The following is a 14641-nucleotide window of genomic DNA, read 5'->3' as shown; positions in this document are numbered from 1 at the left end:
TTTACTGTCTAGATGAAATGGATAATTTTCTAAAAAGACAAATATTTTCTAAGTTGGCCTGAAAAGAACAGAAAATCTGAAAAGCCCTCCATATCTATCTAAAAAATGAAATTAATAATTAAAAACTCCTGACCCACTTCTCTTATGAATTCTCTCAAATACTTAAGGAAGAAATACCAATTGTACAATTTTTTTCAGAAAATGGAGGAAGAGGGAATGCTTCTTATCTCATTTTACAAAGCCAGCATAACCATTATCAAAACCTATCAAATATATAATAAGAAAATTATAGACCAATATTCCTTATGAAAATAAGTACAAAATTCTTTAAGTAATTATTAGCAAATCAAATCCATCAACACATAGAAATAATAATACACCATTATTATACACCATGACCAAGTGGAATTTATTCTAGGAATGTAAAGTTGGTTTAACATTAAACAAATCAAAGTCACATTAATAGAACAAAGGAGAAAAGTTATGATTCTCTCCACAGATACAGAAAAAACAAATTTGACAAAATTCAATACAAATTCATTATTAAAACTCTCAGCAAACCAGAATAAAAAGGAACTTCCTCAACTTGCAGAAACGGTGCCAACTTTTCAACAGTAAAGACAGAAGACAATGAAATAATACCTTTAAATTGCTAAAATTTAATAACCTAAAGTTTTATCATTGCAAACATAATCTTTAAAAATGAAGGTGATATAAATATGTTTCCAGAAAAATAAAAGCTGAGCGGATGCATTGCTAGTACCTGAACTAAATAATAAAGGATTTCTTCAGGCAGAAGGAAAATTATTTCAGAAGGAAATAAAATGCAAGCTTATTTGTGAATTTTACCTCAATAAAGCTGGAAAAACAAAAAATAAAATACAATTAAAAAGGAGCATACAATTAAAAAATGCAGGAAGCAAAATGAAGAAATTGGAAATGAATATTGACTACACAAAACAGTGAAAGTAGTTAATTTGTGGGATTAAAATATATGCAGAATGAAAATACATAATAATAACATAAAGGCAGGACACAGGAATGTCGAGTCAGTGTTCAAAGATGCTAGCATTACTGAGGAATGTTAATATAATAATCAGTATTAGAGTATAATAAATCAAGGATGAGTGTTGCTATCATTAGGGTCATCATAAAGGAATAGAAGTTAATAGACAAGGAAAATTAAATTATGAAAAATGTTTTATTTCAAATGAAATAAAGAAAGGAGAGAAAAAAGGAACATAAAACAGGTGGCTCAAACAGAAAATAACTAGATGGCAGATATAAACTCAACTCTCAGGAATTATATTAAATGTAAACATAACAGCTATTCTAATTAAAAGAGATGATATTACATTAAATTCATTTTTTAAAAAAGGTAAACCTACATGCATTTTAAATATAACAGAGAGTTTGAAAGTATAGAAAAGGACATACCATGGCAATGTTATATCAGACAAGTAGACTTTAAAGCAGTATCATTTCCAGAAATATTTCATATTGATAAAACAATTTATCAGGAAAACAAATCAATCCTAAATTTATATGCATCTAGTAACAACTTTAACATATATAAAGCAAAAACTGACAGAACTAAAAGGAGAAATAGATAAATCCATAATCACAGTGGTAGACTTTAATGCACTTCTCTCAACAGCTGATAGACAAGAGAAGCAGGAAAGATATGGAAAGTCTGAACAATATAATCAGCAAACCTGACATAATTGACATATATAAAATACTGCATCCAACAGCCACAAAATACACATTCTTTCCATGTGTACCAAAAATATTTACCAAATTAGACCAAGCTGTGTTCTAATGCAAGTCTCAATAAATTTAAAACGACTAAAATCACTTGAACTATATTCTGTAATCACAGAGGAATTAAATTAGAAACCAACAAAAAGTAATTAGAAGAAAACACCCAGCTGCTTGGAGATTAAATAATCTTGTAAATGATCCATGAGTCAAACAATGTATCTGAACTGAAGGTAATAACTACTTTGAAATAAATGATAATAAGGATACAGCTTATCAAAAAATGTGGGATGCAGCTAAAGGAAAAAAATAGCCTTAAATGTAGGCAGCTATACCCCAACAACTTCATATTTTTGAAAAGGCTTAAAAACAATAATCTAAACCATTTTAAGAAACAAATAATTACAGTAATAATAAAACTTTTAAATTGAAAAGATAAACACAACACTGTAAATCAACTATACTTCAATAAAATTTAAAAAAGAAAAGAGATAATAAGAAGCAGAATAAATGCAATAGAAAATAAATATACTAAAAGAACGATCAACATAACCCCAAAGATGATTCATCTTTGTAAAGATGACAACATTGATAAATCTCTAGGGCAAAACTAATCAAGAAAAAAGTGAGAAAAAACAAATAGCCAATATTGAAAGAGAACATCATTATGTACCCTACAGCAGACATTAAACGTGTAACTAAAGCTATTCTGAACGATTATATGCCAATAATTTGATATTTTAAATGAAATGGATAAATCTTTTTAAAAATTAACAAACCTGACAAAAGAAGAAATAGAAAAGCTGAATGCTCTTACATCTATTAAAATGGGATGTTATCAAAAATGTTTCCACAAAAAAACTTCAGGTCCAGATAACTTCTCCCAAATATTTAAAGAAAAAAAATTTTTTACACAAATACTTCCAGAAAATAGAAAGAGGGGTATTTATCAATTCATTTACTTTGACCAGCATAATATAAATATCAAAACTTGACAAAATATATTATAATAAAGGAAAATTATACATCATCTTCATTATTAAAATACATGCAAAAATCCTTTAAAGGATTAGCAAAATAAACTTAGTGATATATATCAAAGGGATATATCATCAGGAGCAATTCATTTCAGGATTGTAAGTGATTTAACATTAAAAATATCAATTATAATTCATTACCTTAGTAGAAAAAATATTAAAAATTCATTACATTAATAGAAAAAAAGAGAAAAATATTATCTTCTCAATAGTGACAGAAAAAGCATTTGATAAAATCCAACAGCCATTGATGAAAAAACTCTTAGCAAACTAGGAGTACAATGGAACTATTTTAATCTGATAAGGAGAATCTATAAAAACCTAAGAGCAAACATATTAAATAATGGGAATACAATAAGAATACCCACTGTTAGTACTTTTATTCATTACTGAACAAGAAATAATCAGTCCAACAAGGTAAGAAACAAAAGATAAAAGGCCTATAAACTGGAGAGGCAGGTGAAGGGAAAACAGTTCTTATTTACAAATAATAAAATTCTATTAATATAAAATTTTTTAAAAACTATGGATAAATTATTAAAATTAATAGCAATGTCAATGTAAACAAGGTTAATATTCAAAAATTAGTTGTATTTCTATATACTATCATCAAAAAGAAAAAGAAAATTTGAAAACTATCAAGAATAGCACTAAAAACATCAAATAAGTAGGAATAAATGTAAGATGTGCAATAACTGTATTCTAAAAGCTCTGAAACTACATACATAATATCTAAAAAACAGAGTGATATACCATGGTCATGGAAGAAATACTCAATTTTATAAAGTGTCAATTTTCCCCAAACTGAACTATATTCTACATAATCCCAATCAAAATTCCAGGTGTGTGTGCATGTAAACTGACAAGCTAATTCTAAAATTCACATGGAAATGCAAAAGGCCAAGAATGGCCAATTAATATGTATTCTTAAAGCATAAATAACTAAAATAGAGATTCAAACTATCAAATATCGAGACTTATTATAAAGTTAGTAATTAAGATAGTGTGGTTTTGACAAAAAGACTCATGTAATAGAATAGTGAGTTCAGAAATAGACCCATACATATCCAGTCACTTGATTTTTTATACAGATGACACTGCAATGAGGTGGGGAAAGGATGGTCTTTTCAATAAATGGTTCAAGGTCAACAGGATTTCCACACTAAAAAAATAAATGACTCTTCTCTCACATCATACCCAAAATTCTAGGTAGACTGAAGATCTAAATATGAAAGGGAAAATAATAAAGCTTTTAAAAGAAAACATACATAGGAGAACACGTCATGAACTTGCAATTGGTAAAGCCTTTCTTAAAAGACACAGAAAGCATAACCATAAGAGGGAGGGGGACAAACAGATATATAAATTGGATTCATCCAAAGATACCATTAAGAGAGCAAAGAGGCAAGCCACAGAGTAACAGACAATTGTATGCACAAAGAATTTATACACAATGTATAGAAAGAACTCCTACAAATCTGAAAAAAAAAAAAAAAAGATAACCTGATAGAAAGAAAATAAACATATAAACAGATGCCTTACTTCATTAAGTATCGGGAAATTAAAACTTCAGTGTAATACCTCTATACCCCATATGGCTAAAATGAAAAAGACAGACAATAACAAGTGTTGTTGGAGATACATAACAACAGGAATTCTCATATATTGCTGTTAGAAATGTAAACTGGCATAATCCCTTTAGAAAACTGTTTAGCAGTTCCTTCCAAAGCCAAATACATGTAAACCCAGCAATTCTACTCCTAAGTATATACCCAACAGAAATGTATACATATATTAATCAAAAGGCAGATACAAGGTAGAATTATTTATAATAGACCAAACCTAGCAAAAAAACTAAAAACAGAAGAATGGATAAATTATGGAATACATACAATGGAATACTATACAGCAATGAGAATGACTGATCTACAACTACATAGGACAATATGGACGAAATCTCACAAACACAATGTTGAGCTACAGAAGCCAGAGACCAGAATCATACATCCTGTATGATTTCATTAAAGGAAATTCAAAACTAGGCAAAATTAATTAATCTACAATGTTAGTAGTCAGGATAATATTTATCCTCGGGTGGGTGATGAGTAGTGACTGGCAAGGGGCACAAGGCTATCTGAGGTACTGGTAATAATCTGTTTCTTGGTCTGGGTATTGGCTATACCATATAGTGTTCACTGTGAAAATTCACCATTCTCTAAAGATTTTTGCACTTTTCTAAAATGTACATTATACTTCAAACAAAAGTTTACTTAAGGGCTTCCCTGGTGGCGCAGTGGTTGAAAGTCTGCCTGCCAATGCAGGGGACACGGGGTCGTGCCCCTGTCCGGGAGGATCCCACATGCCGTGGAGCGGCTGGGCCCGTGAGCCATGGCTGCTGAGCCTGCGCGTCCAGAGCCTGTGCTCCGCAACGAGAGAGGCCACAACAGTGAGAGCCCCGCGTACCGCAAAAAAAAAAAAAAAAAAGTTTACTTAAAAAAACACAGTAAAATTTTCTGGAGGGCAAGTTAACACTTGATTCATACATTTACATGAAATAATGCATGCATAATGACGGCCAAGATTTTCTTGAAAAAAACCTGAGCACCTACAAGACAACAAAATGTACTATTTTAAAACTATATTAATTAAAATGTACAGGTGCAATGTGGCGCCAGTACAGAACAGACAAAACAATGGAACAAACTGGAATGAATAGAAAATGACACAGTGGATATAAGAATTTTTTTTTTTTACTATAGTACAGATACCACTTCAATACATAAGTGCACTTTGTACACTTAAAAAAATGCATTAAACCTATAATTTATGTAACAGAAAGAACACTGTCTAAAAGAGACAAGACAATTCTGATCAATGCTATTAATTCATTGAGTCATTTTACCTCTCTGGACCTCAGTAACTGTCTTTAAAATTGATAGGTTTGGGCTTCCCTGGTGGCGCAGTGGTTGAGAGTCCGCCTGCCGATGCAGGGGACACGGGTTCGTGCCTCCGTGTGGGAGGATCCCACATGCCGCGGAGCGGCTGGGCCCGTGAGCCATGGCCGCTGAGCCTGCGCATCTGGAGCCTGTGCTCCGCAACGGGAGAGGCCACAACCGTGAGAGGCCCGCGTACCGCAAAAAACAAACAAACAAAAAAAAACGGTAAAAGTGATAGGTTTGAAATAGAGTATTTACTAAGATTATAATCAAATTAATCAGGAAATGGGAATTTTGGTCAGGAGAATAGTAATGATGAAAGTTTATTTTAAAGTCTGAGTAGTATGCAAGATAATAAAGGTAGAAATAGTTATGAGATTTACCCAGCAGAAAACATGAGGCCAGTGGTGACCTGGAGGAAAAGAAAGAACTGAAGAGTAGCAGGATTCTATAGATGACCTTGGTTATTGAATTGATGGGTAAGTTTCCTTGGAGCCCTGGAAATACAACCTGTAGTAAGATACCACAAACCATCTCATTTCTACCTTAACAGGCAACTACAGGTTGATGAAACCAGAACATTGCATAACACACACAGATTATGTTGTATGAAAATCTAAGTATTCTGAACCAGTGTAATTCAAACCTATGTAACTCAAGGTCTACCTGTGTCTCTTTCTTCTCTAGAAACTATGGGAAAGCTGAATATTATTTCAAAGTTTAAAACTGAATTCTATTAGATTATATCTTCAATTTCTTTCACTGGTACAATATTGACAAGTATTTCATTATTTATTTTTAAATGTTTTTCTGTTTCAAGGAAGCAAACCAAATAAAAACTTTTCGAAGTCCAATTCAGGTAAAAGTGCACCAGTCAGTATTTAACCAAGTTTTGGAGCAATTACCTTGCAAATGGAAGACGCATCAATTTGCACTGTTTACTAACCCGTTTCTTCTTGCTACTTGGCAGAAGAAAGGGACTCTCATGGAACTATTTTTGAAAAGAACAAAGAAAATGAATGAAATTTCTAATCTCATTAGATCATGTTTGTCATTAAAGTACCAAATTATACAAGATACTAACAGTAATAGAACAATTCTTATGTGTAGCCTTCAATAGTTTAATGAGAATAATGTGATGATAAGGTCAAACACAGTTCTTCCTTAATCATGCCATACAAAGATAATCACTACTAATATTTTGGTGTATAACCTCCCAAACTTTATTCTATGCCTATGAATATATACACATGTCTATACTCATGCATATACAATATTTCTACATGTACATTTGACCCTTGAAGAACATGGGGATCTAGGATCTACCTCTATTTTTTTCCCCAATAGTTTTTCGATTGTGTCCATCTTTTTAAAAATAATACAAATTCTTCCCTAATTTGAAATGACTTTTCTACTAATATCTTTTATGTTTTTGAGTCTGTTTTGTCTTGTGTTCCATGAGCTGTCTAATCCTGTGTTACTTTTAATCGAAAGCTAATTTTTATATAAAAATTTCAATAACCAATTATATCAAATAATAATGTGCTGTTAGCCAATTAAAATTAATATTATCTCCATTCCTTGGTACAAAGTTTAAGATATGCATCTCTAACCTTGATGCTACTTAACTAATCTGAATTATCCTCAGTAATGCTAAAAATATTACACTATTTAGACACAAATTCTACTTACCTCAGAAAGAGTGCTCATTTCAATGGCAGTTATCAAGCTATTGTTCATGAGTGCTTCTATTTCTATAAGCTTCTTATTCTGAAATAAAGAAAGAGCCTTCTAATCAACTAAGATTTGGAGTTTATTATACCATATACATTTACAAATACCATCAGTTGAGAAGACTTAAAAAATAACAGATCACATTAGGCTAAAATGGTGCTACACTGCATAGTTCAAAAAGACACAGACACAGACACATACGCACAAGTTTTGAATGCTTTTGAGCTATCAGTCATAAATTTTCCTACTTTTTTTTTCTGGCAGCACCACGCGGCATGTGGGATCTTAGTTCCCTGACCAGGGATCGAACTCGAGCTCCCTGCATTGGAAGCACAATGTCTTAGCCACTGAACTGCCAGGGAAGTCCCTTCCTACAGTTTTTAATCTTCTCATAATAATAATACATCATGTGGCAACTGAACACAGTTTGTCAGCCACAGGAATTTAACCTCCAAGAAGTATAGTAAGTCATTTTTCCATTTTAAATTAATTTCTACTCATTTTGGAGTTAGAGCTATAGCTGTAGCTGTAGCCTAGCTAAGCACTGGCTGTTACTGCCCTGCTGTGGACAAAGTTGGAAGTTGGAAGGAAAAGCAAGGACTACAATCTTCATTCTACTTGGCTTGTAGCCAGTGGAATGTTGCCATTAAGAGAGAATACAAACACTCAGGGAACTTTCCTCCTTTCAATTCACTAGAGGAATTATGCCCATCTTCTTATAATATATTAATGTATCAAGTTTTGCTTATGATAAGCAATCAAATGTTGATCAAGGTATTATATTAGTTTGCAGAGCCACAAGTACACATTTAGAATGTAGATTCAAGACACCTATTTTATTACCCATTAACAGTTTGTCCATTAACATGGCACACTCTTTCAATAAATTTTTTACATTAATTACAGGTCTGAAAAACATTTAGAGCTTCTAAAATAATACAGTTTTAGAATTCAAACACAATATAGTTTCCATACCAAATTATTTAGCTTTAGACGAAGAAATGTGTTCTCAAAATTCAGTTTCTCCACTTCTTTTTGCAATAGCATCTTTTCAGTTGTAATTCTTCGAGAATTCTCTTTCTCTCTGCTAAGAGCCTGAGCTAATGCCCTGTTGTTGTGCTTTAAAGAAATTTTGAAAATAGAAGAATTATCTGTAAAAAAATTTTAAGAGTTAATATTGAACATCTTAATACATTTTCATATTCCTTAATAAAACTACTTTGGACAAAACATATTTCACTTTGTTTTAGCTGAAGCTAGAAAAGAAGAGCATGACAACACAGATGGAATTTTGAAAAAAATGTACCCAGAGTTTGGAGCTGAAGAAATAAAAGCTAGATAGAAGATGAATAAGAGTTGTGAGAAATGCAGAATGTTTGTGAATACAGAGTTAGGAATAAGAGGACTCTAATATAGACACAGTATTCTAGATAATTAGATCAGTCACAAAAACTAAATCTTGATACTTGTTACTCTGCCTTCCTTCCTACCTTTGACTAGGAGGTACAATGGAGAAGCTGATCCCACAGCTATAACTAAAGATGTCCTAGAGAAATTGGGGTAGCCAATCCGTGAAAATTTTAGAGCCAGTTTCTGTGGCTCCAGAACTGAATTAATGCTCCCAAAGTCCATTTTTCAAAACCTCAAGTCGAAAGGCAGCATACTTACTGTAATGTTGGACAGATCATCTAAACCCTGTGGGATCTTCTACCTCCACCTTAGATATCCTACCTCTTATTTCTAGGCATCTATTGCAATCTAAACTTGACCCCTTCTCTTTACAAGTACTATGTAAATATAATTTAAATCAGAATGCTTCCCCGTTGTTAGCAAAAGAAATTTAATTGTGAATTCCTTGGTAACGCTCACCTTACATATAGTGTTCCCTTAGTACACCTAAAGCATAACTGTATTTTCATAATTTTGATTTACATGCCACTATTCAATAACACATCCCATGGATTTAAAGTTATAGTATATGTAATATGTTTTATTTTTTTTATTTTTTATTTTTTTTGCGGTACGCAGGCCTCTCACTGTTGTGGCCTCTCCCATTGCGAAGCACAGGCTCCAGACGCCCAGGCTCAGCGGCCATGGCTCACGGGCCCAGCCGTTCTGCGGTATGTGGGATCTTCCCAGACCGGGGCACGAACCCGTGTTCCCTGCATTGGCAGGCGGACTCTCAACCATTGCACCACCAGGGAAGCCCTGTAATATGTTTTATAATAGTAATATATATTTTTATGTAATAGTATTAATAGCTATAGTAATAGTAATGGTAATAATAGTTTATAATACTAATAATATATTTTAAAATACTCAGGGAAAGCTTGGGTGTCTAAAAAAAACAGAGTCCAAAAAGTACTTTATTTTTGGCACAAAGAAAGTAGATTCAGACAGCCACCTTTGACATATCAAGTGGAAATAGACTAGAACCAGTTTAGGACTTGCAGAAGCTAAAGGTTAATAACATTTTCCTGTTGCACTCCTCAGACTCAGTGTATTCCTTCATAGCAGTGGGCGTGCAATGGTCCTGCCAAAGAGAATAGGAAACTGCCACTATAGAAAGTGGTCTAATACAAAAGATGGTCCTAGAGACCTGGGTAGGAGCAACATTACGATTTAAAGACACTCAGGAGGCTGGGCTATTTCACAAGGCACAATTACTTTTCACACGTGTTGATCAACAGGAAACCTCCCCCAATCCTGCTAAGATGGAAATGAATCACTGAGATAATTTTCAGAAGTAATGAAAATTTATCTTGGGGTGTTTCCCTTTTTTTTTTTTTTTTTTTTTTGCCTTCTGACATCTTAGCTCCAGAATCCATGAAATACCATCTCCAAAGAGGTCAGTGCCCTCATGATGAGCTTTGGTTACATAAAATCACCCAGTACAGCACACTATCTGGGCCAACCACCTCTAGATTACCCATCATCCAAATGCTGCAACATGTCAGAAGGACAATCCGTCACTTTTTTTTCAGCTCTTTTCCAGAAATGTCATGTTGGTATTTTCTTTGCAGTGTAGGAGGTAGCTGCCTTGGGCCACCCCAGCCTCACTGCTGAAAATTCAGCTGTCACCACTGACAGTAAATCATCATAACCACCCAACTAACAGGAGTTGAAGGAGATAGGAAGAATTGAATAGAGAAAGTCTCATTTAACAAAATAGTCATTTTAGTCATTTTCTATACTTGAAAAAGTATCAAATACTATATCGATTCTCCAGAAAAAAGTGAAAATGTGAGTATACTTTAAGACTAATAACACTTACTTAGTATTTTTGTTTTGATTTTTGAAGCAAGAGAAACATTCAACTTAGCAGCCTTTGAAATTCTTTTCTCTTTCACATGTCTTTTAATTCCTGAGGTAAAAAGTGAACCAGTTTCCATCACTGGGTACTCCATCACTGAAGTAAAAAAAGAAAGCAGGAGATCACAGTATTGATTAATAAAGGGAAAAAGGATAACTGATAAATACATTCTAAGAAGTAAATCATGACTTAAATAATATACTTTGTACATAAGTATTTGCAGAACCCTTCATATAAAATCTAAAAGTATGAATATAATCAAAAGTGGTTTAAAAGTAGAATCCTAAAAAGGTAAATGACTTTGTTTTTTCGTTTAAACCTATATCATTATATCTGCTTGCCAGGAGCTAGGCTAGGCACTGGGGACAAAAAACAGGATAAAGCTGCATAGGAATGCACAGTCATGGAATGCACAGTCCAGTGTGGGCACAGACTCTATTGTGATACAAAGTAAGAAGTGTAACCTTAGAGACATGCACAGAACAGATGTACCTAATCCTATGGGGACTGTTCCCACTTCATCCTCGGACATACACTCCATTTCTCTGCAGCCTTTACAGCACAACTCCTTAAAAAATTGCCTATACTCAGTTTCCAATCTTCTTGTAACCTATTTCACTCAATTCCAACAAAACTGCTTTTGCCAAGGTTTCTAATGACCTCCACACTGCTAATCTAACGGTCAGTTCTCAGTCCGCATCTAACTTGATCTAAGAGCAGCATTTAATGTGGTTAATTTCTCTTTCCTCCTCAAAAACAATATTTCCTCAGCTACCAGAACACCAAACTCCTGGGTTTTGTTTTTTTTTTTTTCCCTAGCTAACTAGCTGCTTCTTTCCAGTCTCTTTTACAGATTCTTCCAACCTATAATAAGTTCTCTCCTTGGATTTCTTCTCTTTATCTACCCTCAATCTTTTGGTGTATTTTATGTATTTAAGTCATGGCTTAAAATACTACCTAGATATCAAGAACCCCAAAGTTTATGTCCTCTGTCTGGATCTCTTTCCTGAACTTTCCTGGATTCATATAGTTGTCTACTCCACAATTCCACTTGGATAACTGAAAGAGCATATCAAACTTAACCTGCCCAAAACTGCTTCACTCAGAGCCTTCCCCACTTCAGTTAATGGCAACTCCATCCTTCCAGTTGCTCTAGTCAAAAATCTCTCACATCCCAATTTACCTTCACAATGCATTTAGAATCTGACGACTCCTCAGTATCTCCACTGCTACCAACCTAGACTAAGGCACTAACATGTCTCACCTGAATTATTTCAATAGCCTCTTACCTCCCTACTTCCACTCCTGCCCTCACTACAGTGTATTAATCTATACTATCTAAAACTCTTCACCATCTGCTCTTCTTCCCATTTCTGTAACTTTAAACTCCTCCTTCTCTCCCCCCCTAGTCCATGACTCTCAAGCCACAGTGGCCACCAAGATCTAACTGCTCCTGACATATGCCAGGCATTTTTCAGCTTCAGGTCCCTTGTATTGGAGTACCCATTCCAGGGTGACTTACCACACAGAGATTGAGGTACAGTCATTCCTTGGTATCTGCAGGGTACTAGTTGCAGGACTCCCACAGATACCCAAATCCAGTATGCTCAGGTCCATTATATAAAATGGCATAGTATTTACATATAACCTGGGCACATCCTTCTGCATAGTTTAGATTACTTATAGTACCTAATACAATGTAAATAGTTGTAAATGCAATATAAATGTTATGTAAATAGTTGCTCGGCAATTAGCAAGTCAAACTTTGCTTTTTGGAACTTTCTGGAATTTTCCCCAATTTTTTCCTTCAGTGATTCGGTTGGTTGAAGGAGATGATTCGGAACCCGAGAGTCGGACAGGAGAGCTGACTGTATTATAAATAGTGGTTAGACTGTGTTGGTGCCCCAGTTCTAATATTTCACAGCTACGTGATCCTAGCATCTCCAAGTCTCAATTTCCAGACTTAGAAAATTATAAAAAGTCAGAGCATCTCATTGTAGGGACTTAATGAGCCAACGCATATACAGTGCCTAGTACTGGACGTAGCACAGAGCGCTCAGTAACATTACCTATGTATTATTACTCCGTAGCTCTTGTCTGGCTAGCATCTCGGCTAAAGCAGAACTACTCAATCCCACATTCAATTCTCCTGAATTGGAGTCCTCATCTAGAAAACTCATAGTCCCTATTTGCCTACCGAAATCCTACCTGTGCGTCAAGACCTAGTTCTGGTTCTAAGTTCTTCCCAGTCGTCTATCACCGCTTCGCCTTCAGTCAGTCTCCCTTTTAATCGAGCACTCCAAAGTAAAGGGCTCCTCCAAGAACTTGAAAAAAGCAGTCTCTAACATTCATTCAGCCTATTTACTGAGCGCTCACAGTGAACCAGATACTGTTCTAAAAGCAGTAGAGCAGTCATATAGACAGAAATTCCTTCCTATAGGCGCTGGGTTTCTGCCTGGCGGCTGGCCCCCCTCACGGAGCCGAGAGCTCAAATCCCAGGGGCAAGAAGCAGTGACTTAGATCCAAACCAGGGCCTTCCTCAAGAAGCCCCTCCGAGCCAGCACTGGGCCCGGGGGCCGGGAGACCCGAGGCGGAGTGGGCGGGGCCGCGCGCGGCTCGGCGGACCAGAGACCCGGGAGGGCAGCGCCGGGAGGTTCAGCTCGGGAAGGGCATGGGTCCCGCCAGACAGGGCAAGGCCACGCCAAATGTCACAGATCACTGACTTACCGCTTCTTCAGCGTGGTGGGACCACCACTCAGCTCCCGGAGCCCGGCGCTCGGGGTCAGGGCTTGGGTTTAAACTCCGTAGCCGTTAGCGGTTGCCTCGTCAGCCAATCAGATCCCGAGAAGGCGGCGCAAAGCAGCTTGGTTACCAGGAAGTGGGAGGTGGAAGGGGCGGGACCTCGCCGCGGGCTTTCGAAGGGGACGTGGCCAGGCAAGCCTGGGGCGACTTAGCCTGGGTGCAAGGCTTTGAGCAGGTTCTGTTGCGCTGTCGCCTAATGTTTTTGAAAAAGAAAACGCTCCTTTGACAAAGCTACCTTTGTCAGTCAGATGTTTAAAAGGCTTGACAACCACCTGAAGCCTGTTGGAAAGTTTTTGTTGTTTCTGACGTTACTGTGAGACTGCCCGCCCACATTTTACCAGTTCTTCTGCATCTTTGCACTATGATGCCAGCAGCGTCATTTAGTTTCCACTTAAAAGCCCTCCCCATTTTTCTTTTAACTTTTCGAGGGGAAAGCGGCAATGAAATTTCGTTGAAAATCCTGGATCTCATTAATATTTAGGTCTTATACTAATGGTTTGTTTTAGCTAAATATACAAGAATGGCATTTTCTGTGATTCAGAGCTACACAAAAATATATATTACTCACTTTATGTTACAGGTCAATTAGCTTAGTTTCCTTTCACAAGTGACTTTCATATTCCATACAAAGAATTTAGAAAAACTATACAGAGAATAAAATTTCCTCATTGTATGCCATTAGACTGAAAACGAAAATAGCTTGTTAAATCTAGGTTTTAATAATTAATTATACAGTGATGCAGTCAACTTCATATTCTTGTCAATATTTTGTTCATTTGGGGACATTTGAGAATCACAACTTTCCATTTTACTTTACAGAATCTAGACAAATGATGCAAAACATGGTTTTGAGTTAGATCTTAAATATATTTCAAGATTGGTCTCCATAGAGATCTAGCTACTTGAGTCTTGTGTAAGTAGAACAGTTTTTATTGATTGGCCGCCTGCTAAAATAAGTCTACACTACAGTAAAAACTTCAATAATAGTGGTTTAAAATGAAATATATCAATTATAGAAATTTCTGGTTATCAAGGGGTTAACTAGCTCTCTATCTTGT

At 35.4% G+C, this 14641-nt stretch overlaps 1 protein-coding gene across 2 annotated transcripts in view; it reads right to left on the bottom strand.

Moving 5' to 3' along the window:
* SGO2 (shugoshin 2) overlaps positions 1 to 14118 on the bottom strand; it is a 30381-nt gene extending 16263 nt beyond the window's left edge. The window contains exons 1-5 of one of the 2 annotated variants that reach the window (XM_079924492.1): positions 13509 to 14118; positions 10743 to 10877; positions 8444 to 8619; positions 7427 to 7504; positions 6640 to 6725 (exon numbers count right to left, since the gene is read on the bottom strand). In XM_079924492.1, the coding sequence (XP_079780618.1) occupies positions 6640 to 6725; positions 7427 to 7504; positions 8444 to 8619; positions 10743 to 10875 (473 nt within the window). In that variant the 5' untranslated portion in view covers positions 10876 to 10877; positions 13509 to 14118. Of the gene's footprint in view, positions 1 to 6639; positions 6726 to 7426; positions 7505 to 8443; positions 8620 to 10742; positions 10879 to 13508 lie in introns of those variants that run through there. The other variant, XM_079924493.1, reaches the window with a different exon arrangement.
* Between the last annotated feature and the right edge of the window lie 523 nt (positions 14119 to 14641).

The sequence above is a fragment of the Stenella coeruleoalba genome (assembly GCF_951394435.1).
Source record: "Stenella coeruleoalba genome assembly, chromosome: 6".
Classification (NCBI taxonomy): domain Eukaryota; kingdom Metazoa; phylum Chordata; class Mammalia; order Artiodactyla; family Delphinidae; genus Stenella; species Stenella coeruleoalba.
The sequence above is the reverse complement of the archived record's forward strand: the minus strand, read 5'-3'. Positions and strand labels throughout refer to the sequence as shown.